The sequence below is a fragment of the Haematobia irritans genome, chromosome 4 (genome assembly GCF_050003625.1).
Source record: "Haematobia irritans isolate KBUSLIRL chromosome 4, ASM5000362v1, whole genome shotgun sequence".
In the NCBI taxonomy this organism is placed as follows: Eukaryota; Metazoa; Arthropoda; class Insecta; order Diptera; family Muscidae; genus Haematobia; species Haematobia irritans.
This window is the reverse complement of record NC_134400.1, coordinates 171,119,560-171,146,018: the sequence shown is the minus strand read 5'-3', so window position 1 is coordinate 171,146,018 and position 26,459 is coordinate 171,119,560. Positions and strand designations below refer to the sequence as shown.

The 26,459-nt window shown below is 33.4% G+C and overlaps 1 protein-coding gene across 1 annotated transcript in view; it reads right to left on the bottom strand.

Moving 5' to 3' along the window:
- Nucleotides 1-26,459, bottom strand: part of LOC142234808 (homeobox protein araucan-like) — a 476,647-nt gene that overhangs the window by 254,572 nt on the left and 195,616 nt on the right. Inside the window, exon 2 of the mRNA XM_075305997.1 lies at nt 18,917-19,522. Within this exon, the coding sequence (XP_075162112.1) occupies nt 18,917-19,522 (606 nt within the window). The remainder of the gene's footprint in view (nt 1-18,916; nt 19,523-26,459) is intronic.

The following is a 26,459-nucleotide window of genomic DNA, read 5'->3' as shown; positions in this document are numbered from 1 at the left end:
GTACTTGCATCTAGGAAGGAAATTTTAATTTTTCGCTTTCTCAGCTTGTTTTCTTCATATGCTATCAAAGCCCTTTAAAAACAAGTTAACGGCAACTTTATTTTCCAAATTAGGACTCGACTTCCAGTAGAAATTATGCTATGTTTGAAGTAAAAAACTTCTTTAAAATACAGTTTTGAAAAACATGTCCTATATTTGAACGATTTTTTGATTTGTAGTCAAGATGCAAAAAAACAACAAATTTAAAGACAATTTCATTAAATTTAAAGAATTTTTCTGAATTATTGAAGTCAAGTTGACCTTAGCCTATAAATTTTTTCTTTCATGTTAAGATACCCATTTTTAAGTCAAATCACTTAATTATAAGGACAATACGACTTCATTGAAAAGTTTATCGACTTTTGGACAAGGAAAATAACTTTATTTTAGAGAAATGCGTCTTCTATGCCAAGCAAAATTTGTATTCGTATTTTAACCCTTCTGTGCGTGATGAGGTCCCACTGGACCTTTTTGATTTTTATTCATACATAACTTTATCTTTTATATGAATTTCAGCTTGATGGTTTATGACTTCTTGTACTGAAGTGTTTTAAGTTCAAAACTTTAAATTTTTATGTGATTGATTCATTAAATCGGTTTTTATAGGTATTTGAAAAAGTTTAGTGATGAGGTCCAATGGGACCTACCATTAATTACATTAGTGGTTTTAGCACAGTTTAAAAAGCAGCGTAAAGATATTGCGATTTTCGTATTTGGAACAATTAATAACACTAACATCCTTTCAGAAAATACCGTTATTTGGAAGGATTTGTAATTTTTGAAGTTTCCATTGGTTTCGTTGCTTGGTAGTACATAAATTTATGTCTTCCGTGAATATATCCACTATAGTGAAACTGAAAGTGCAAAAAAAGTTATTTGAACTTCATCGAAATCTTGGTCGATCTAAGTTTTCATATTTCTATACATGTTCCAGACCCATCGGCTCCTGGAATTTGGCAAGATGTGCCCCAATTTGGACCAAGTTTGAAACAACCACTATGCACATAAACTGTGAACAAATCGTATTGTTTTTCCTTCAAAAATCCAGTTTGTGAAGAACGTTCGACTACCAAAACAATATATTGTTGCTTGGTACGTATAAGGATACTTATAGGTACCACGCCTGTGACAAACATCAGGGCCTCTAGTATACTTATCAAAAATTTAAACATTATCTGTATCCTATTAAAAATTAAATAAAACTCTATATTTACAACCAAATATTTATATAAGCAATTTGTGCATCATAGAAGAGTCCACCTACAGTAAATGATCGAAAAATATTGCAGGGATAACCTCTCTACCATCCTTTTTTTATTGTATGTCCCACGGGACCTCATCACGCTGGTATCGCTTCCAGTGTTATCACATACACAAGGGTTAACAATGTGTGGTAAACTTTATTCCTGTAGGAAATTTTGTCAACATTTTATTTCTATAGAACATTTTGTCAAAATTGTATTTCTGTAGATTTTTTTTTTTTCAAAATATTATTTCTATAAAAAATTTTCTCAAAATTTTATTTCTGTGGAATTTTGTCTCAAAATTTTATTTCTATAGAATTTATTGTCAAAATTTTATTTCTATAGAAAAATTTCTCACAAAAATTTGTTTATAGAAACTTTTTCAAAATTTTATTTTTATAAAGATTTTGTTAAATCTAAAAGATTACTAATTTGGGTAGAATTCTACCAACTGCGGCAACCGTGGTCGTAATACAAATTTATATTCTAAGCTATATACGTTGCATATCCATGTTTTAAGATAATAAAGTACTTAGAACCATTTTTGTTTTGTAAAATTTTTTAAATTTAACGAAAAATATAGTAGGGAAAATTGTTTGGGAATGTATTGGAAAGTAGGGAACTTTTTTTGTCCTTGTAGGGTAAACCGAACATTTTCCCTGGCAACATTGACTATGAGTTATAGTCAGATTGACACAAAGCACCCATAGACATGTACCCCTTAATTCTCTTACATATACAACTGCGGTTTATCTCCCAGACCTATATGTTACCCCACAAATGCTTATGAATACTAATTCTGTAATGGTGGTTTAGGGTATGATATAGTCGGCCCTTTTACTTACTTGTTTTAATATTCAAATTAAATAATATTTTCACATAAGCATTTAAAATTTTTGGCGAAGTCTTATATCACAACATGTATATGTTTACTCCAAATTTGTAAATTTATATTTGTTTATATTCATACATATTATTTTTCCAATCACTTCTAGATATTGTACGTAATTTCCAGGTTAGATGCAAAGACGATGTTAATAATAAAACAAGTAAGTAAAGTCTAAAGTCGGGCGGGGCCGACTATATTATACCCTGCACCACTTTGTAGATCTAAATTTTCGATACCATATCACATCCGTCAAATGTGTTGGGGGCTATATATAAAGGTCTGTCCCAAATACATACATTTAAATATCACTCGATCTGAAAGAATTTGATAGACTTCTACAAAATCTATAGACTCAAAATTTAAGTCGGCTAATGCACTAGGGTGGAACACAATGTTAGTAAAAAAAATATGGGAAACGTTTAAATCTGAAGCAATTTTAAGGAAACTTCGAAAAAGTTTATTTATGATTTATCGCTCGATATATATGTATTAGAAGTTTCCGAAAATTAGAGTCATTTTTACAACTTTTCGACTAAGCAGTGGCGATTTTACAAGGAAAATGTTGGTATTTTGACCATTTTTGTCGAAATCAGAAAAACATATATATGGGAGCTATATCTAAATCTGAACCGATTTCAACCAAATTTGGCACGCATAGTTACAATGCTAATTCTACTCCCTGTGCAAAATTTCAACTAAATCGGAGTTAAAAATTGGCCTCTGTGGTCATATGAGTGTAAATCGGGCGAAAGCTATATATGGGAGATATATCTAAATCTGAACCGATTTCAACCAAATTTGGCACGCATAGTTACAATGCTAATTCTACTCCCTGTGCAAAATTTCAACTAAATCGGAGTTAAAAATTGGCCTCTGTGGGCAAATGAGTGTAAATCGGGCGAAAGCTATATATGGGAGCTATATCTAAATATGAACCGATTTCAACCAAACTTGGCACGCATAGCTACAATGCTAGTTCTACTCCCTGTGCAAATTTTCAACCAAATTGGGGTAAAACTCTGGCTTCCGGGACCGTATTAGTCCATATCGGGCGAAAGATATATATGGGAGCTTTATCTAAATCAGAACCGATTTCAATAAAATTTGACAAACTTAACTATAGTACTAATTGTTCTACTTGTAAAAAATTTTAAGTAAATAAGGGTAAAACTCTGGCTTCTGGGGCCATATAAGTCCATATCGGGCGAAATATATATATGGGAGCTATATCTAAATCTGAACCGATTTCTTCCAAAATCAATACGGATCTATTCTGAGCCAAAACACATACTTGTGCCAAATTTGAAGTCGATTGGACTAAAACTGCGACCTAGACTTTGATTACAAAAATGTGTTCACGGACAGACGGGCATCGCTTTATCGACTCAAGAGCCCACCCTGAGCATTTTTGACAAAGACACCATGTGTCTATCTCGTCTCCTTCTGGGTGTTGCAAACATATGCACTAACTTATAATACCCTGTTCCACAGTGTGGAGCAGGGTATAAATAGGGAAATAATGCATATTGTAGCTTATTATCTTCGTAATGAAAAAAATAGTTTTCGGTGCCAATTTAAAAAAAAAAAGAATTGGTGACAACCACAACCACTAAATTGGAAATAATAGTTTCTAATTCGAGTAGGTTGAAAAACTGGGTATTAAGTTTAATTTTACTGAAAACATAAAATGTATGTTTTAAATGTTGTAAAATTGTATATTAACGCGGTTAGTATTATTTCTATTATTAGTGTAACTTTCCCAAAAATGTCGTGTACCAAAAAATGCGAAACGTGCATGAACGTGTTTTGTCATCACTATTGTTATAAGAGCCATTTTGATATTTTGTAAAACACCAAGCGCAAGTTGCTTTTATAAATTTTTTGAATAAAAATAATAATTAAGTGCTGCAAACATAGTTATTACGCTTAAAATTGTGAAAGTTATGGAATAAAGTGATTTTTTTCAGATATTTTTCCAGGCACGCTGTTTCCTTCAAGAATAAACACACTGGCTGATAGACGGTGGCACATCAGAATGATTGAAACATCATTCATTTATTAATTTAAAACATTATGTTAAATGTGATTTTAGTCATGGAAGAATTAATAAATTTTTATTGAAATTAATAAACTTCTAAACAATCGTGTTCTACTTGACCACAATGATTCTTTTACAACTATCATAAAGTAGACTTTGGCTACCAGTTTGGAGGGGTTTTTATTGGTGTCATTATAAATTTATCTAAAAAGATAACAAAAAATTACATTCATGCGATGCTTTAATATAGTAACTTGGCGTGGTACAAATTTGCAATAGTGACTGCGCTTTTCCGGCGAGTTTTGGATACCGTATACGACTGTTTTCGACGTAGTGGGGATTCGCAGAAGTGCCGTCGAGTTCAAGAATTTTTGGTAGGGTGTATATTATAATTGAGTTAATTTTGGTTTATTAAAAATTTATCTCATTGATTTAAATATATTTTAATAAAAATATAAATCGTCTTTTACTTATTTTTCCTTTTATATTCAATATTCCTTTAGATGAGCGAAAACAGTTATATGCCAAAGTGGCATATAAAAGAATTTGTTTAACTCTCGAATTTCCCATATTGTGCAACTATGGGTGTGGACTATAAGTGAAAACTGCTGTATTTGTTTTTACTAAAAGACGTCAGCGTTTATTACAAAATCGCTTTTATTTTGTCTAAAATTTCATTTTTGGAGGAATTTTTATTTTTTTTCTACGTATATGTTCTTTATCACACAGCGACTTATTAAATTAATACTAGGTCAGCAGTCAACATTTTTAACAATCGCTTTTATTTTGTTTAAAATTTCATTTTTGGAGGAAATTTTATTTTTTTTCTACGTATATGTTCTTTATCACACAGCGACTTATTAAATTAATACTAGGCCAGCAGTCAACATTTTTAACAGTTTTTTTTTTCTACGTATATGTTCTTTATCACACAGCGACTTATTAAATTAATACTAGGCCAGCAGTCAACATTTTTAACAGTTTTTTTTTAACTTAAAATTTTTCTATTTTCAGGAAGACACATTAATACCACAATCACTCACCAACCGATTTTAAACTTGACTTCAATTCTCGAGTTATCCAAATTAAGAGAACTGATGTTGTTCCGCGACTGCTTTTGATTGATTTATGATGCTTCCACGTTGGGGCCAATTTAATTTATACTCCCCATAGAACTGCTTCACACTCCTAGAATGGGGATGTAAATAGTGTATCACACTATACGTAAAACATGGAGATATCGGCGAACCAATGGTGTTAGGTAATAAAAAAGAACTAACGTGGTAGGTCATTTCATTCAAACCTCGAAAAGGTGGACCGATTTCAAAGCATTTACTATCCCTCGCCTATTCATCGAATTCTAATTGGTCAGTGATATGCAATGAAACAAAAAAGTGTCATGTGTTTGTTCTAAGAGGACTTTGCATTGAGCATCATACACTCAGGATGGTAATATAAACAAGTAAGGACGACCAGAAGTTTGACAGGCCGTATTTTATGTACACGCAGAGAAGGAATATGAACACATCAAACTTGTTTTAAGAGCAAAATGTTATGTCTTGTATAATCCTCTTTCCGCCACTGGCCATTAATAGTCAGTTCACCGAGCAACAGGTTGTTGTTTGTTTCTTTTATTTCTGTTTCGACGAACACCTCCTCGAGGAATTTTGACGTAGTGATAGGGTTTAGTTTTGATGGTAAAAAATAACATTTCATATGTCATCTTTGTGACATTCACACATAGAAACATATAGTTAGGCAATGCACTATGACTGAAATCGAGATTTTAGCGGCAAAAAGTCAAATTATCAACTTAAAATTTTTAATATTTAATAAGGAACATATTGATAGTAAACAAGTAAGGAAAGTCTAAAGTCGGGCGGGGCCGACTATATTATACCCTTCACCAATATATATACCAACATTTTTGATACCATTTTAACACCCTCAAATTTGTTAGGAGCCATATAAAGGTTTGTATTCTCATACACAAATATTTATATATGAACCGAATTGGACAAAACTTTTTAAGCTTTCACAAAATGTCTATACTCAAAATTTAAATTGGTTAATGACCGGGACGGACCACAATGTTAATAAAAAAAAGTAAGTAAAGTAGAAAGTCGGACGGGGCTGACTATATTATACCCGAAACCACCCTTTCTGAATTAGTAAACATAAGCATTTGTGGGGTAACATTGATATAGCTATGGGAGATAAACCGCAGTTGCATATTTAAGAAAATTAAGGGTGCTTTGTCTCAATCTGACTATAACTCATAGTCAGTGTTGCCATGGAAAATGTTCGGTTTACCCTACAAGGACAAAAAAGTTCCCTACTTTCCCATATATTCCCTACAATATTTTTCGTTAAATTTAAACAAATTTTACAAAACAAAAATGGTTCTAAGTATTTTATTATCTTAAAACATGAAAATGCAACATATATAACTCAGAAAATAAATTTGTATTATCACCACGGTTACCACGGTTGGCAGAATTCTACCAAAAATAGTAATTTTTTTGTTAAATCTCTATAGAAATAAAATTTTGGAAAAAGTTTCAGTTAACAATTTTTTTGAGAAATTTTTCTATAGAAATAAAATTTTGATAAATTCAATAGAAATAAAATTTTGAGAAAAAGTTCCATAGAAATAACATTTTGAGAAAATTTTTTATAGATATAATATTTTGAAAACAATTTCTATAGAAATACAATTTTGACAAAATTTTCTATAGAAATAAAATGTTGACAAAACTTTCTACAGGAATAAAGTTTTGACAAAAATTTCTATAGAAATATTTGTTTGTTAGATTTGTGGTAATCTTAAAATTTTGTTAGATTTTTTTGGAACGAGTGGTAACTGTTGTTACATTGTGGCCTTATGTCCCTACAAGACGCTAAATATTAGAAAAAAAAACCTACATTTTCCCTACTTCTAACAACACTGGCTGTAGTTGATATTACACCAACGGAGTTAGTATGCCACTAATATTGAGCCCATTATTAAAAAAACAGAAAATCGCTCAATTAGTGTGGGTAATAAATCCAAATTTGTAAAAATCGAGCAATATTCTTATGTAAGAGCTACAAGTACGTATAAATACGATCGGCTAGTACAACAAAATTTTAAATTTGAGTAACATTGGTTAATAAATAAGAGTATTATGGCTAAATTTGGGAAAATCGATCGATGCATATATATGGAAGCTATATGTCAATCTGAACCAATTTGCAAAATATTTTGCAAGTTTGATTAATACCACAAACTTTGAGTAAGATCAGTTAAGAAATTAGACCTCTATGGTCAAACATAAAGTTATTAGGGACAAATTTTTCAAAATCGGGCGATACATATATGGAAGCTATATCTACATCTGAACCGATTTCGATGAAATTTTGCACATACCGTTAGTACTATACAGGACTGTCTCTAGCCAACTTTGAGTAGGATCGGATAACAAAATAAGGGTTCTATGGACAATTTTGGGAAAATCGGGCTATACACATATATGGGAGCTATATCTCAATCTGAACCGATTTCGATAACCCAGACTTAAAGAGTGATGCAGAAGATTGTTTTGTGCTAAATTTGACAAGTATCGGTTAGTAAAAAAGTGCAACGTGACCCCATTTGTCGAAATCGGGCGATACATACATATGGGAGCTATATCTAAATTTGATCCGATCGTTTTGGCTCAAGTTAAGCGCTAATTGGGTTTAATATAAACTTAAATGCGGATTGAATCCAGCAAAGATTAGGATTAAATAGAGCTCCACTAGGCTTGCACTTTCCATACTTAAAGGAAGCACATACGCGATTGAAAATTTCTGAAATGAAGAAATCTTTACTTAATATTTTCGGGATTGAATTAAGAATTTCGCACTTGGATTTAGAAAAACAATACATAAACTTTAAACTTTTCTCCATTATTATTTTTTTTATTGCCCCCATATAAACGGACGCCCAGATTTGTCTTGCGAAGCCTCTCAGAGAAGCATATTGCATCCGATCTGGCTGAAATTTTGTATATGGTGTCGATATATAGTCTCTATCAACCATGCAAAAATTGGTCCACATCGGTCCATAATTATATATAGCCCCCATATAAACCGATCCCCAGATTTGGCTTGCGGATCCTCTAAGAGAAGCAGATTTCATCCGATCTGGCTGAAATTCTGTACATGGTATAAGTAGATGGTCTCCAACAACCATGTATAAATTGGTCCATATCGATCCATAATTATATATAGCCCTTTGGAGAAGCAAAATTCATCCGATCTAGTTGAAATTTGGTACGAGCTATTAGTATATAGTCTCTAACAACCATGCGAAAATTGATCCATATCGGTTCATAATTATATATAGCTCTCATATAAACCGATCGCCAGAGTTGACCTCCGGAGCCTCTTGAAGGAGCAAAATTCATCCATTCCGGTTGAAATTTGGTACATTGCGCTAGTATATGGCCGATAACAACCATGCCGAAATTGGTCCGTATCGATCTATAGTTATATATAGCCCCTAAATAAATCGCTCCCTACTCACATAAAAATCACGATTGCCACTCGAGCCAAAAATAATCACCAAAATTTTATTGCCTTAGGCACTTTTGTCAAAATTTTATATTTCTATAGAAATTTTGTCAAAATATAATTTCTAAAGAAAATTTTTCAAAAATTTATTTCAATAGAAAATTTTGTCAACATTTTATTTCTATAGAAAATTTTGTCGGAATTTTATTTCTGTTGCAAATTTATGAAGCACGTCTTAGTTGGAGAGGAATCTTTTGCGAAATCTTCCAAAACATCAAGAACTCTACTAATCTACCAAACAGTAAAAAATCTGCCATTTTTGGTAGACCTGTGTTCTTAATTGTATATAGACTCCATATAAAGCGACCCCCATATTTCATATTACCGGTCAAAAACTGAATATATATGAATCTAAACGACCTTTCTTTTGCCTAATATATATCCCGCATGGACTAAATTACAAATTAGAAGATGATGTTAAGAAGTTTTAAGATGCCTTGCCATCGGCCGCAACCCAAGTAATTCAATTGTGGATGACCGTCTTTAGTAGAAGTTTCTACGCAATGGTGGAGGGTACATAAGATTCGGCCTGGCCGAACTTACGGCCGTATATTATTGATTCAGGATTTATTCAACCGAACAGTACAAATATTTGGATTGTCAAAGTCATCCTATTTGAAATCATATTAGAAATTGAGACTTTCGTTCAATGAAGCTCGCGTCGCATAGTATAGCATGCACTCCTCCGCACGATTTTAGATTTCTCTATTAACTGCAATATCAATGAATACAATATAAAAAAAGAATATAAACTCTACAAAAGGAGGTATGACCTGGCCTACGCATGACTTGATGTCAAAGAACCCTAACATGGTAACAAACACTTTTAATTACAACGGGCGAGACAAAAAAGCTAAGAGAAATAGAAAAACAAACAACTCTTCATTGGTCAACCAATGCTTAGTAACTGGTCTATTATATACAAATTTAACAGCCATTTTCGTCCGCTTTGCATCATCTACGCATCTTCGTATTGGTGTTAAATGGTCAGCAAAAAAGTTGTTCACTACGTGGAGAAACAAGGGAGAAATATAGGAAAAAACGAAATATTACACATACTGTTGAGCAAGTAGGTGGGAATATATAAATGCCCAGCAAAAAAGCGTCACCAAAAAAGTAGTGAAATTGTTCTAGTTGGATCCGGAAGTGGTGCAAAACTGGCGCAGAAGCGACGAATTTAACATGGGCTTGGCATAGGACGGATGTCCACCATTTCAACAGCCGTTGCACTGAATATGTATCACTTCCTAAGATGTGATCCGAATTCAGTGTTTTGGATATGAATTAAAAAATGTTGTGGTATATTGACAAATAATTAATTATTATAATTTTTAATGCAATCTAACACTTGTCTGAAACCCAAAATTTCAAATTTTTCTAAAATGAATTTAGAAATTTTTCGACAAAATTTTAATAATTTATACGATTTTATTAATTCTTACTCTGATTTTAACATATTTGAAACAAAAAATCTTAAAATTTCCCTTTGAAAGTGTGAAAAAAGCGAATTATAAAATTAAAATAATGAACATCTCTGGAAGAATATTTTTGGAAGTAAAAGTACTTCAAAAAAAAAAAAAATGTTGTGCCTTTAGAAATACTTCCAAATTTTTTTGCTGAGTGGCGTTGGAAATCTTTACAGATCCTCGACAAGTGATTTCACAAAATATAAATTGCTGTATGACTCCTCCGAGATTATCCGAATTGATAATTTTATAATAAAATTAATAAGAAACCATATTGTAACAAGTATATGTTATACGGCCGTAAGTTCGGCCAGGCCGAATCTTATGTAACCTCCACCATGGATTGCGTAGAAACTTCTACGAAAGACTGTCATCCACAATCGAATTAAGTGGGTTGTGGTACCTTCTTAAAATCGTTTTCTAAATTGTTAGTTAGTCCATACATGGTATATATTAGACAAAAAAGGTATGTATAGGTAAGTCTACAAATAATTACGAATCGATATGGACTTTTGCACGGTACACGCAGAGAAGAAACATGATTGTCACAATCATATTCGAAGAGCAAAATAATATGATAGGAGCTATTTTTTCGGCGACCATGTAACATTTTCACCTGCAACCATGTTGGCTCAGTGAACATGGTTCTAAGAAAAATAAAATTGTCCTCATCTAAAATGTTTTTATATTGATTAAAAAAAATCTAAAATGTTATAGTATTCGTCAAAAAAGTTTTTCTTCTAGTTAAAAGAACATGGTCACAACCTAAAATGTTTTGATCTTTATGAAAAAACTTTTTCGTCGTCGAGAAAAGGACGCCACTTGAGAAAAGAAAACACAAAATTAACTTTATTTATTTATAAACTAATTCATTGTTTATTTATATTTATAATATCGTGCAAGCAAACATCACATATTTTTAAACACTCTATTTTGGTTCAATTTCAACAATAAGTAATCATTCCATATTTTCTTCGTGCCCATCAAATGTACCAAAGCAGACATCATGTAACTGCAATAAAAATAAATTAATATATACCAAAAAGCAGAACAAAAAACAGGTACATTTTTTTTCAATTACACTTCCCTTTTTTTGTGTTCATATAAAACAACGTGCCACTTCTGAATAAATAAATTAACACAAAACACAGTAATTCCGTATTCTCCGTCCATTCCAAGAAACAATCAACACACGACTGACGCGCAAAATGAAAATCGTGTGTACCTGCTCAATGCTTTTACAAAATTCTTTTCGCTGCAAAAAAGTTAAAAAATTAAATGGTCACGAAAAAAATTTACATGGTCTTTATGGCCATGTAATGGTTCTAGACATGTCTATACGTAACCCATAAAAATATTTGTTTCCGTCAAAAAAAGTAAAAAAAAAATGGATGGTCAAGTACATGATTTTCCCGATCATGTAATGGTCTCAAATTCTATCATTTATATAATAGAACATGTTTGCGGCATTTGAGAACCATTTAAATGCTTATTGCCAACATATATTTTTCTTCGCTCGACAATTATTTTTACAAAGACAAAATACATGGTTTTCGCAACAATTACATACTCTAGATAAGCATTAAATAGATGCGACAACCATGTCCAAACATGTTTTTTCTGTGCGTGCTTATATGTGGGCTATATACAATTATGAACTTGATATGGACCAATTTCTATGTGATTGGGGATCGATTTATCTGAGGGCTATATATAACTATTGACCGATATGGACCTAGTTAGGCATGGTTGTTAACGGCCATATACTAGCACAATGTACCAAATTTCAACTGACTCGGATGAAATTTGCTCCTCCAAGTGGCTCCAAAACCAAATCTCGGGATCGGTTTATATGGGGGCTATATAACATATGGTTATGGACTGATATGGACCACTTTTGGCATGGTTGTTAAATATCATATACTACCACCACGTACCAAAGAACCGTATTATTTCAAAAAAATTTTTGCTTCTCAAATTAGCACTATATCATTACCATTCTAACCATTCCGTAGTATATCTGTACTGATTTTAAAAAGTGTTTTAGTTACCACTGAACTTATTTGCAAGGTCATTGAAATGTATACACATGTTTAGTTCATAACATTTTTGAGGTTAGCACGGTTAGCACTCGAGCCAACAATAATCTATCAAAATTTGGAGAACATTTTACAAAAAAATTCTAATTGTGCAAAAATCTATTTCTATACAAAATCTTGTCAAAATTAAATTTCTATCGAAAATTTTATCAAAATTGTATTTATATAGTAAATTTTGTCAACATTTTATTTCTATAGAAAATGTTTTCAAAATCTTATTTCTATAGAAAATTTTGTCAAAATTTTATTTCTATAGAAAATTTTGTCAAAATTATGGTACTTGCATTTGGGACATATGTTAGCATATATTATGTTCGGGATGTCAATGTTTCACAAAAATAATAGATGTGGATGTAAATATATATTAATTTAGAATATTCGATAAAAACATGTATATGTTGCGATATCGTATACGGAGAGAGAGAGAGAGAGAGAGTGGGTAAAGAGAAAGAATAGAAATGAAAACCGAGTGCATCGCCGAAAAAATCAAATTAAGTACATGGTTCTAGTATATGGTCTCTAATAACCGTGCAAAAAATGGTCCACACCGGTCTTAATTATATATAACCCCCATTTAAATCGATCCCCAGATTTGACCTCCAGAGCTATTGGAGGAGCAAAATTCATCCGACCCGGTTGAAATTTGGTTCGTGGTGAAATTTGGTATATTGCGCTAGTATATAGCCGCTAATAACCATGCCAGAATTGGTCCATATCGGTCTATAGTTATATATAGCCGATCCCCAAAATTTTATTTCTACACTGGAAAAAAAGCATGTCCGGTTCCAAAGATTTTGTCTTTACTTTAAAAATTTCGCCATTGATTCCGAGCCAAAGAAGCGGAGAATACAAGTGAAGATACTTTTAAGACACAATTCTCTATAAAATTTGGGTTTTGTGTACTTGCTTCTAGGAAGCAAATTTAAATTGTTCGCTTTTTCAGCTTTTTGTCTTCATATGCTATCAAAGTCCTTTAAAAACGAGTTAACGACAACTTTATTTTCCAAGTTAAGACTCGGCTTCCAGTAGAAAGTATTCTATGTTGCAAGTAAAAAACGTCTTTAAAATAGAGTGTTGAAAAACATATCCTATATTTGAACGATTTTTTGCTTTGTAATCAAGATGTAAAAAGACAGCAAATTTAAAGACAATTTCATTAAATTTAAAGATTTTTTCTGAATTATTAAAGTCTATGCTAAGCAAAATTTGCATTCGTATTTTAAAGACTTCACGACAATATTTTTTTCAGTGTATATAAAATTTTGTCAAAATTTTATTGCTATAGAAAATTTTTGTCAAAATTGTATTTCTATAGAAAATTTTGTCAAACTGAATTATTTACTTATTTAATCGGCCTTTTTTGTTTAATATATATCCCGTATATACTAACTTACAATTGAGAAGACGGTGTTAAGAAGTTTTAAGATACCTTGCCATCGGCAAGTGTTACCGCAACCCAAGTAATCCGATTGTGGATGACAGTCTTTAGTACAAGTTGCTATGCAATCCATGGTGGAGGGTGCATAAGATTCGGCCTGGCCGAACTTACGGCCGTATATACTTGTTTTAATGTAATGTGGTGAACCGTTTTCAAGTTATTCCAATATATGTAGCGGAAGTGCCTTAATTATAAACATAACGGTATATATCGAAAAGTGGAGCTGGTAGAAAAAAAACCAAGTGCAGATTTGGATTCAGCGTCCAAAATAACCTTAAAAACGATATTCAGTTCTTCATCAACAGAACTATAAAAAACTAACTTATTACATACAAACACTTACACTTTAGAAAATGTTATTTTTATATGGAAATCGCGATTTATATCAATTCAGTAAATCGTGAACAAAATCAAATGTTGTGCACCGATTGTAATGAAATAAAGCTCATTTTATTCGAAATATATTTAGCTAATTTAGCCCATTTTTATTTTTAGGAATTTTTAAAGAACAAAAAAAATGTTTTGTTGTTAAAAATTTTCATTTTTTTAACTTGAACGATATCTCTAAAACTACTTGGAAAATTGAACAAGTATATACAGCACTAAGTTCGGCCAGGCCGAATCTTAAATACCCACCACCATGAACCAAATATTAGTATTTCCTGTGAAATTTCAGGGGGCTTGAGGACACTTCCCGAAGATAAATTTAAAGATTTCACCTATGAGGACTATATCAGATTCTGGATTTATAAGAACCATTTTTGTTTGAGTTTTAGAGGAATCATTAACATCTCTAGTAAGTGTGCAAGAAAATTATAAAATAACGACTTGATTTGAAATCTTAAATCTGTAGAAGTAAAATTTGGAAATTTTACATTGAGTTTCAAGTTTCAATTTTCATGATCATTGCGCCTTCTACACCCTCAAGAAGTGAAGTCGGTCTATATGGAGGCAAATGGACCGATAAAAACTTAATCCGATACACGTTTTTGTAAGCCTAAAATACAATTTCAGGCAAATCAGAAAAAAATCTACGGTTTCTAGAAACCCAAGGAGTTAAATCGGGAGATCGTTCTTATGGGGGGCTATACTAAAATATGGACCGATACTCACCTTTTTCAGTACACCTCTTTATGGTCTTAAAATACCTCTAGATTTCCAATTTCAGACAAATTGGATAAAAACTATGGTTTCTATAAGCCCAAGACCCCAAATCGGGAGGTCGTTTTATATGGGGACCATACCAAAACATGGACCGATACTCAACATTTTTGGCACACGTATTTGTGGTCCCACAATACCTCTAGATTTCCAATTTCAGGTAAATTGAATAAAAATTGCAGTTTCTATAAGCCCAAGAAGTAAAATCGGGAGATCGGTCTATATGGGGGCTATACCAAAATATGGACCGATACTCACAATTTTTGGCACACGTATTTGTGGTCCTACAATACCTCTAGATTTCCAATTTCAGGTAAATTGAATAAAAACTGCGGTTTCTATAAGCCCAATAAGTAAAATCGGGAGATCGGTCTATATGGGGGCTATACCAAAACATGAACCGATACTCACCATTTTTGGCACACCTCTTTATGGTCATAAAATACTTCTAGATTTCAAATTTCAGGCAAATTGGATAAAAACTACGATTTCTATAAGCCCAAGACCCCTAATCGGGAGGTCGGTTTATATGGGGACTATATCAAAACCTGGACCGATATAGCCCATCTTCGAACTTGACCTGCCTGCAGACAAAAGACGAGTTTGTGCAAAATTTCAGCACGATTGCTTTATTATTGAAGACTGTAGCGTGATTACAACAGACAGACAGACAGACAGACGGACATCGTTATATTGTCTTAGAAATTCTGCCTGATCAAGAATATATATATACTTTATATAGTCGGAAATCGATATTTCGATGTGTTACAAACGGAATGACAAACTTATTATACCCCCGTCACCATTCTATGGTGGTGGGTATAAAAAACAATGTATGTTAAGCACGGCTTAAAAAATATATTGTTTGGGATTTTCAGATTTTTTTGTGACATATACACGGATGAAAAAGACTGTTTTTCATATGTTTGGCTATAAACATTATATGTTTGGAACACAAATTTTTAAACACAATATTTTTGAGTGCAAGCATATAATGCTCATAAACTAGCATAACATGTTTGGGACATATATGTTTATATGTTAGAACATATTATGTTTGGGACATAAAATGTTTGTAAATATAATATGCTTGGATGCAAACATATACTAATTTAGAAATAGCCTACACACAAAGAAAATCTCATTAAAATTGAGCCAACGAAAATTTTTCTTTGATACAACGACACATTTTCATTAAGAGAATGAAAATGTTCGTTAATAGTACAAAACGTTTCGTTGACTAACGGAACTTCGTTATAATAACGAAAAATTTCGTTATATAAGTGAATTTGTTTCATTGGCTCAATTTTAATGACACATTTCATTAATATAACGAAACTTTTTCTACCAGTGTATAAACATATATGTGTTTAGTAGCTTGGAGCGCTATTTAACAGGGAGCGATATTGAATTAAGTTGGTGGTTGTTGCTTGTTATTACAAAATTAACATTTTATTTTTCCTTGGGCAATTGATCAGCTACTTCTTTGATCCTTACAAACTGTGTGGTCCGCTGTTCGAATCCCCGTCCGGCAAAAGGTAAAATTAAAATAAAAAAAATCATAAAATTGAATAATTTCTTCCACAATGTTTGTATTACAGAAAAAGGTGCTAAGAACTAAAAAATCTCGTGGAAGTGAGAAAGATGTCGGGGAATATACAATTGGCCAGAAACAAAATTTTGAGCATTCAGGTCGAAAACCTATGTTGTTAGCACTTATATTACCTGTTTATTTTCATAATTCATTATGATTGTAAATATATAAATAAATAAATAAATAAATAAAAATTTGAGCACAATATTGTTTGGGAGAATTTTTTTTAAGCATATCATATTTTTGGGTGCAAAATGCTTCCAAACATATTATATGGTCACATAATAACATATTGTTTTTTGGAAGACAACATTATTGAATTTGGATGCAAAAATACAAAATGTTTGGAACTTAGACTACCCAAACATATATTGTTTAGACCAATATGCTTTCAAACATATTACATATTGGTAGAGATCAAACATATAAATGTTTGGGCAATACCCAAAAATGTATATGCTTGAAGCAAAGTATGTTTGGGAGTATATGTTACAGCAGCGATTTTTTGTGAGGGTGTAGTCTTAAGGAGCTGAATATTTTATTGCTAAGATTAGAACAAAAACAAGTGAATAAAGTAGAAATTCGGGTGGGGCCGACTATATCATACCCTAAACCACCCCTACTGAACTAGTAAACATAAGCATTTGTGGGGTAACATTGGTATTGGTTTGAGCGATAAACCGCATTTGCATATTTAAGAATTTAAGGGGTACATTTTTATGGGAGTTTTTGCACAATCTGAGCAGAAATATCTGATATTAGATATAGTAGTTGTAGTTGATTTTGCACCTACAGAGTTAGTATATAACTAATATTGAGTCCATTATTAAAAAAGAGGAAATCACTCAATTAATGTGGGTAATAAATCAAGGAAAATCGGGCAATATTATTATGTAAGAGATATATATAAGTCTAAATACAATCGGATGGTACATACAAATTTGAAACTTGAGTAGCATTGGTTAATAAATAAGAGTATTATGGCCAAATTTGGGAAAATCGAGCGAGGTATATATAACATATAGGAGCTATATCTAAATTTGAACCAATTTAGATGATATTTTGCAGGTTTAATTAAAACCAAAGAAAATGACCAGTGCTAAATTTGAGTAAGATCTGTTAAGAAATGAGGCTTCTATGGTCAAACATAAGGTTATTGGGAACATTTTTAAAAATCGGGCGATACATATATATGGGAGCTATATCTACATCTGAACCGATTTCGATGAAATTTTGCACATACAGTTAGAACTATAGAGGACTAGATTTAGTCAACTTTGAGTAAGGTCAGTTAATAAATAAGGGTTATATGGCCAAATTTGGGAAAATCGGGCGCTACGTATATATGGGAGGTACATCTGAGCCTGAACCGATTCGGATGATATTTTGCAGGTTTAGTTGGTACCACAGAAAGTTACTTTGTGCTAAATTTCAGTAAGATCGGTTAATAAATAAGGCTATTATGACCACATTTTGGAAAATCGGGCGATTCATATATAGCTAAATCTGAACCGATTTCGATGATTTTTGCACATGTAGTAAGTACTATAGAAGATTAGTTTTGGCTAATTTTGAGTAAGATCGATTTATAAATAAGGGATTTATGGCCAAATTTGGCAAAATCGGTTAATACATATATATGAGAGCCGATTTCAATTGAAATTTGACACACTTAAAGGGTAGTCAATTGGATTACTTTGTGACAAATTTAACGGCGTTCGGTTAGTAAATGAGCGCAATCTTACCCCATTTATCGAAATCGGGCAATACATATATATCGGAGCTATATCTAAATTTGATCCGATTTTTTCCCAAATTCAATAGCGTTCGTCCTTATGCTAAAAAAGCGCCACATACCAAATTTCATCAAAATCCGGAATCCTGCGAACAACAAATACATGGACGGACGGACACCAAGGGCTAGATCGATTCAGGAGGTGATTCTGAATCGATCGGTATATATTTTGTTGGGTCTAAGCAATATTTCTGGTAGGTTTAGGGTATAAAAAAAAAGATTTTGACTCTGGCTGTTACAAAATGGAGATTTTCTTCCCAAATTAACTTGTCTGTTTTACCAAATTTGTCAACATACAGGTTCAATACACTGCAAACAGCCTTTAGCAAATAAATTTGAAAAAAATTTGCTCAAAATTTCAAAATATTTTTTCTAAATTATTGTACCATGATAACTGAAACTGATGAAACGTTTCAAAACTGTATACACAAAAGGTACTAAATCATCCGCGGGGGTAATACGTTACTAACCAATGTAAAACAGTATTGAATAAAGTACTATAGTACTGCATTTTTTATCCCTGATGTGATATTAAACAAAATCTTCGATTGACTTACCAAGTTAGTATAAAACGGGGTCGTAGTGTCTACAGCTATACTTGGGTAGGGGTTGTGATCGTTTGAGGGGTATGTTGAACCCAAAACGCTCATTCCCACGGCAGCCATTGAAGCACCTCCGGCCAATCCAGTATAAGATCCCAGAGCAGAAATTCTACTGGAATTACTAGAAATATCATGTTGACAAGAACATACAGTATGGCCAGTCATGGGGTCTATAAGGTGACCATTATCACAGCATGAAGGAGTTGTGCTGGTGTCTACTCCGTGACTTTTAACACCTATACCAATTCCATTGGCATTAATAATTGGTGATCGTCTACTGCTGCCAGTTAAAACGGATATCGTATACGGCTGAATTCCACTAACTACCGAAGCATTACATGTTATTGTTGCTGCCGGAGTTGTACTGCCCAGGACAGATGTTTGAGATAAGGCGTCCGGTGTTATGGAACCGCTGGAAGTGTCACTATTACTACTCGCCATCTCAGCTCCAGCAGCTGGCTGAGGACTATTTGGTAATAAAGTCGATGTCAGTGTGGTTGGCGCTAGAGGAGTTTGCTTAATGGGATTTCCAATAGTGACATGTTGACTCGAATTTATTAACTGTAACGAAAAGATTAAGGTAAAACGCAATTTAGCTGCGGACATATTAACCGAATGCGAATGCAAAATTTAATTTTCTCAATAATTCGTTTATTTCTAAATTCAGTAGATAGCGGACATAACAAAATGGAATTTAGATAAAGGTCCCATATATATGTGTCTCCAAATTTTTAAGAAACCAAAAGGTTTTTGCAACTACTCTTGGATTTGACGAATATCAGGAATATCGGATCAGATTTGAATAAAACTTTCATAAATATGTAACGCTTAATTTTCATAACCCTTTCGACCCTAGTTGCCTGTGGCCAACTTTTTTTATTTTGAGACTAACTGTCAGCGTCGTGTTTGTTCATAAAACTGTAACGGTATCTAAAGCTGCAAGTGTTCTCTTTAAGTTGAATTAAAAAACAGCTAATTTGGTTGTCATATAGCAAGTTTATTTTCATTAATACGCACGTGCCTCAAGAAAAAACAAGCATATACGGCCGTAAGTTCGGCCAGGCCGAATCTTATGTACGAGTACCCTCCACCATGGATTGCATAGAAACTTGTACTAAAGACTGTCATCCACAATAGAATTACTTGGGTTGCGGTAACACTTGCTGGTGGCAAGGTATCTTAAAACTTCTTCACACCGCGTTCTCAATTGTAAGTTAGTCCATACGGGGTATATATTAAACAAAAAAGGCCGATTAAATACGTAAATAATTCAGTTTGACAAAATTTTCTATAGAAATAAAATTTTGACAAAATTTTCTATAGAAATAAAGTTTTGACAACATTTTCTATAGAAATAAAATTTTGACAAAATTTTCTATAGAAATAAAATTTTAACAAAATTTTCTATAGAAATAAAATCTTGACAAAATTTTCTATAATAATAAAGTTTTGAGAAAATTTTCTATAGTAATAAAATTTTGAAAAAATTTTTTATAGAAATAAAGTGTTGACAAATTTTTCTATAGTAATAAAGTGTTGACAAAATTTTTTTATAGAAATAAAGTGTTGACAAAATTTTCTATAGTAATAAAGTAGGGTTCAAGTGTAGTTCACTTTGGGTTGAGTGAATTACCCGAATTTATTCAGATAATTGGTTGATAGTTTTGCTGCAATTAGAGGATGCTGATGAGGAACGTGGTAATTCCGAAACAGCATCCAATCATCTTGCAGTCTATAAGGCTTTGCCCAAATAAATTTGACAATCATACTTTTCCTCTGTTGGTTAAGCTACACTTGTAGTTTAGTCAATGCATGGTTTTAAGCTGAGATCAAGAAAAACAATAACGATCAAATGAAATCGATCAAAAAAACAATGTTTTTTTTTGTTGAGTTTGTCTTTATGAAATTGTTTTTACATCCTGAAAAAGAATAAACGTTTATCACAAAATGTATATACTTTTCTTCCAAATACACTTCCTTACAGCGAAAAGCAAATGAGAAACGAACTTTGTTTGTCTAAAATTTCGTTTGGGAGGAAACAATTATTTTTTTGCGTGTATTTTAATTCTACTCCCTGTGCAAAATTTCACGTAAATCGGACTAAAACTTTGACCTCTGTGGTCATATGACGGAAAATCGGGCTTAAGATATATATGGGAGCTATATCTAAATCTGAACCGATTTCAATAAAATTTAGCACATTTGACTAGACTACTAATTGTACTCCTAGTGCAAAATTTCAAACAAATTGGGCTAAAACTGTGGCTTCTGGGGCCATATAAGTCTATATCGGGCGAAAGATATATATGAGAGCTATATCTAAATCTGAACTGATTTCTTCCAAAATCAATAGGGTTCTATTCTGACTCAAAACAGGAACTTGTGCCAAATTTGAAGGCTATTGGATTTAAACTGCGACCTAGACTTTGATCACCAAAATGTGTTCACAGACAGACGGGCGGACGGACAGACAGACATGACTAGATCGTTTTAGGGACCCACACTGAGCATTATTGCCAAAGACATCATTCACTAACTTATAATACCCTGTTCCACAGTGTAGCGCAGGCTATAAAAATTAATATCATAGTAATTTGCAAAACCTTCTCAAAAGAACTTCCATGGAAGTGAAAAAGTCAAAAGGCACACGTTCAAATCGCCGCGGAGCTGAAATTTTTAGTTTTATTTTCATTATTTTCATTTTTTATTTTCATTGATTTTATATTCTTTTTTGTGACATTTAGTTGTCCAAAATTGAAATTTTGACTTTAATCCGCCAAACAGAGTATTTGCAGGAAAACATGAAAACCATATATGGAGGATCCCGGGATGCTCTTAAAAATAACTGTTTGTGGAAAAACTTCCAATTTTTTTGTTGAGGCCTAAGATTTCATATCCTGGTGAGGCCTAAGATTTCATATCCTTAAAATACGAATGCAAATTTTGCTTAGCATAGAAGACGCATTTCTCCAATACAAAGTTTTTTTCTTTGTCCAAAAGTAGATAAACTTTTCAATGAAGTCGCGTTGTGATTTGACTTAAAAATGGGTATTATCACAATGGACTGAATAGTCTAAGTGAGCCTGAATCTTAATCGGGCTGCCACTTTAACCTAACTTAAAAATGGGTATCATAACATGAAGGTCAACTTGACTTTAATAAATTCTTTAAATTTAATGAAATTGTCTTTAAATTTGTTGTCTTTTTGCATCTTGACTACAAAGCAAAAAATCGTTCAAATATAGGACACTTTATTTTAAAGACCTTCTTTACTTGAAACATAGCATAATTTGTACTGGAAGTCGAGTCGTAATTTGGAAAGTTGTCGTTAACTCGTTTTTAAGGGACTTTGATGGCTTATGAAGAAAAAAAACGCCGAAAAAAACAAAAAAATTAAAATTTGCTTCCTTGACTACAAGTACACAAAACCCAAATTTAAAAGAGAATTTTTTCTTAAAAGTATCCTTACTTGTATTCTCCGCTTCTTTGGCTTGGAATCAATACCAAGATTGTTAAAGTAAAGACAAAATCTTTGGAACCGCGCATGCTTTTTTTCAGTGTGTGATGTATATACGGCCAAAAATTCAGCTTGAATCTTAAATGCCCACCACCGTGAAAGACATACAATAATTCTTCGTTATTTCAAAGAAAATGTTTTGTACCTTTTTAATGTTTTGTGCTTTTAAATTCGTAAAAATTTCTTTACAAAAACCATGAAATTTGTAGAAAAATTAGTTAAAAGTACGAACTTTTACGAGGAAAAGTTAATGTAGAATATTTTGTGGACGTTTCGTATATTCGTAAATTGTTCTTCGTAAAATTTACGAAAATTAATGAACATTTCTTTGTTTTAATGAATAATTCACGAAGAATAGTTAATGAAGAATGTTTCGTAAAATTAACGAAGAGAATTCTTTCGGTATACAAAGCAAAAAGACATTAAAAAATAGGAGATGTGTTTCAACACTTCATTTTAAAGACGTGTTTTACATGAAACCTAAAGGGTGATACGGTCAAAATTTGGTCAAGGGAAAACGCGTGTAAATCGGTGAAATCGTTTATTTAAAAAATCAAATTAAATTTATTTTTCAAGTTCAATTAGTATAAAATTCAGCAAAAATATTCAGTTAGGCTTTCGCTTTTCCAAATCCGATTTGCCGGGCCTCACGCTTGACACCTGCCATCATATTTTGTACAGCCACCTTCTTCGCCGCAGAAAGCCAGTTTGCCTTGAACTGCTGCTCGTCCTTAGCAGTTTTTTTGGTCTTCTTTAGGTTCCGCTTGACAATAGCCCAGTATTTCTCTATTGGGCGGAGCTCTGGCGTGTTGGGAGGGTTCTTGTCCTTGGGAACCACCTGCACGTTGTTGGCGGCGTACTCCATGGCCTTTTTACCGTAATGGCAAGATGCCAAATCCGGCCAAAACAGGACGTTTATTAAAACACTCTTCCACGTAAATTTCTTGGTTGACAGTCCCGGAAGCTATGAAAATGCTGCTTTTCAAGCCACAGGTACACTGAAAAAAATATTGTCGTGAGATCAAAGATTTCGTGTCTTTAAATACGAATGCAAAGTTTGCTTAGCCTAGAAGACGCATTTCTCTAATATAAAGCTTTTTTCCTTGTCCAAAAGTCGATAAACTTTTCAATGAAGTCGTATTGTCCTTATAATTAAGTGATTTGACTAAAAATGGGTATCATAACATGAAAGAAAAAATGTTTGGGCTAAGGTCAACTTGACTTTAATAATTCAGAAAAATTCTTTAAATTTAATGAAATTGTCTTTAAATTAGTTGTCTTTTTGCATCTTGACTACAAAGCAAAAAATCGTTCAGATATAGGACATGTTTTTCAACACTTTATTTTAAAGAAGCTTTTTACTTGAAACATAGCATAATTTCTACTGGAAGTCGAGTCTTAACTTGAAAAATAAAGTTGTAGTTAACTCGTTTTTAAAGGACTTTGATAGCATATGAAGAAAAAAATCTCAAAAAGCGAAATATTAAAATTTGCTTCCTAGAAGCAAGTACACAAAACCCAAATTTAAAAGAGAATTGTGTCTTAAAAGTATCCTTACTTGTATTCTCCGCTTCTTTGGCTCAGAATCAATACCAAATTTTTTAAAGTAAAGACAAAATCTTTGGAACCGGGTATGCTTTTTTTTCAGTGTACAGATGGCTTGCCAAACCAGATATTTCTTTGCGAACTTAGACAGTTTTATGTGCTTGAAAATATCTGCTACCTTTCCCCTTCCTTTTGCCGTATAAAACTCCTGTCCCGGAAGCTGCTTGTAGTCGGCTTTGACGTAGGTTTCGTCGTCCATTACCACGCAGTCAAACTTCGTCAGCATCGTCGTGTACAGCCTCCGGGATCGCGCTTTGGCCGTCGTATTTTGTTTATCATCGCGATTTGGAGTCACTACCTTCTTGTAAGTCGATAGTCCGGCTCGTTTTTTTGGCTCGATGCACGGTTGTAGACGATACACCCAGCTTATTTGCGGCATCTCGGAGAGAGAGAGGTTAGGGTTTCGCTTGAAACTACCGGCAACTCTCTTTGTCGTCTCAGCGGCTTCCGGTTTTCGATTTCCCCCGATCCAGACTTCCTGGCTGTCGACAAACGTTCCCCAAACACTTTAATTACATTTGTAACGGTTGATTTGGCAACTTTTAGCGATTTTGCCAGCTTTGCGTGCGAGTAGCTCGGATTTTCGCGATGCGCGAGCAAAATTTTGATACGCTGCTCTTCTTGCTTGGACCCATTCTTCAATTCTCCGCTTTTTTGGTTCGGAATCCATTCCAAAATCAATAGTGTAAAAACAAAGTCATTGCAACTGGACATGGTCTCCAACAAACATAATCTTTAATTACTCTTCCACAACATTAGTCATATTGAGCAATGGGGGTATAAAACTATAGAAATCTTCTAAATCCTGTAGTTTTATATCCTGCTTTAAAATAAATACATTTTTAAGGAATTATCTAGCTCAAGACGACGACTCTCGGGGGATCGATTTATATGGGTGCTATATCAAAAACTGGACCGATGGTGGGCATCTTCGAACTTGAACTGGCTGCATTCAAAAGCAGAGTTGTTGATTACTACAGACAGACAGACGGACATCGTTATATCGTCTTAAAATTTCTCCCTGATTATTGCTAGTTTCAGTTCTGGTTTTATACCCTCCACCATAGGATGGGGGTATATTAACTTTGTCATTCCGTTTGTAACACATCGAAATATTGCTCTAAGACCCCATAAAGTATATATATTCTGGGTTGTGGTGAAATTCTGAGTCGATCTGAGCATGTCCGTCCGTCCGTCTGTTGAAATCACGCTAACTTCCGAACGAAACAAGCTATCGACTTGAAACTTGGCACAAATAGTTGTTATTGATGTAGGTCGAATGGTATTGCAAATGGGCCATATCGGTCCACTTTTACGTATAGTCCCCATATAAACCGACCCCCAAATTTGGCTTGTGAGGCGTCTAAGAGCCGCAAATTTTATCCGATCCGGCTGAAATTTGGTACATGGTGTTAGTATATGGTCTCTAACATCCATGCAAAAATTGGTCCACATCGGTCCATAATTATATATAGCCCCTATATAAACCGATCCCCCGATTTCGCTTGCGAGGCCTCTAAGAGAAGCAAATGTCATCGGATCCGGCTGAAATTTGGTACATGGTGTTAGTATATGGTCTCTAACAACCATGCAAAAATTGGTCCACATCGGTCCATTATTGTATATAGCCCCCATATAAACCGATCCCCAGATTTGGCTTTCGCAAATTTCAGCAAATTTCATCCGATCCGGCTGAAATTTGGTACATGGTGTTAGTATATGGTCTCTAACAACCATGCAAAAATTGGTCCACATCGGTCCATAATTTATATAGCCCCCATATAAAATGATCCACCGATTTGGCTTGCGAGGCCTCTAAAATTGGTCGAAATCGGTCCATAATTATATATAGCCCCCATATAAACCGATCACCAGATTTTACCTCCGGAGCCTCTTGGAAGACCAAAATTCATCTGATTCAGTTGAAATTTGGTACGTGGTGTTAATATATGGCCTCAAACTCCCATGCACAAATTGGTCGAAATCGGTCCATAATTATATATAGGCCCCATATAAACCGATCCCCAGATTTGACCTCCAAAGCCCCTTGAAAGAGCAAAATTCTTCCCATTCGGTTGAAATTTGTTACGTGATGCTAGTATATGGTATCCAATAACCATGCAGGAATTGGTTCCTATCAGCCCATAATTATATATAGCTCCCATATAAACCGATCCCCAGATTTGACCTCCGGTGCCTTTTGGAGAAGCAAAATTCATCCGATCTGCTTGAAATTTGGTACGTGGTGATCGTATATGATATTTAACAACCATGTCAAAAGTGGTCCATATCAGTCCATAATCACATATAGCCCCATATAAACCGATCCCGAGATTTCGGTTTGGAGCCTCTTGGAGGAGCAAATTTCATCCGAGT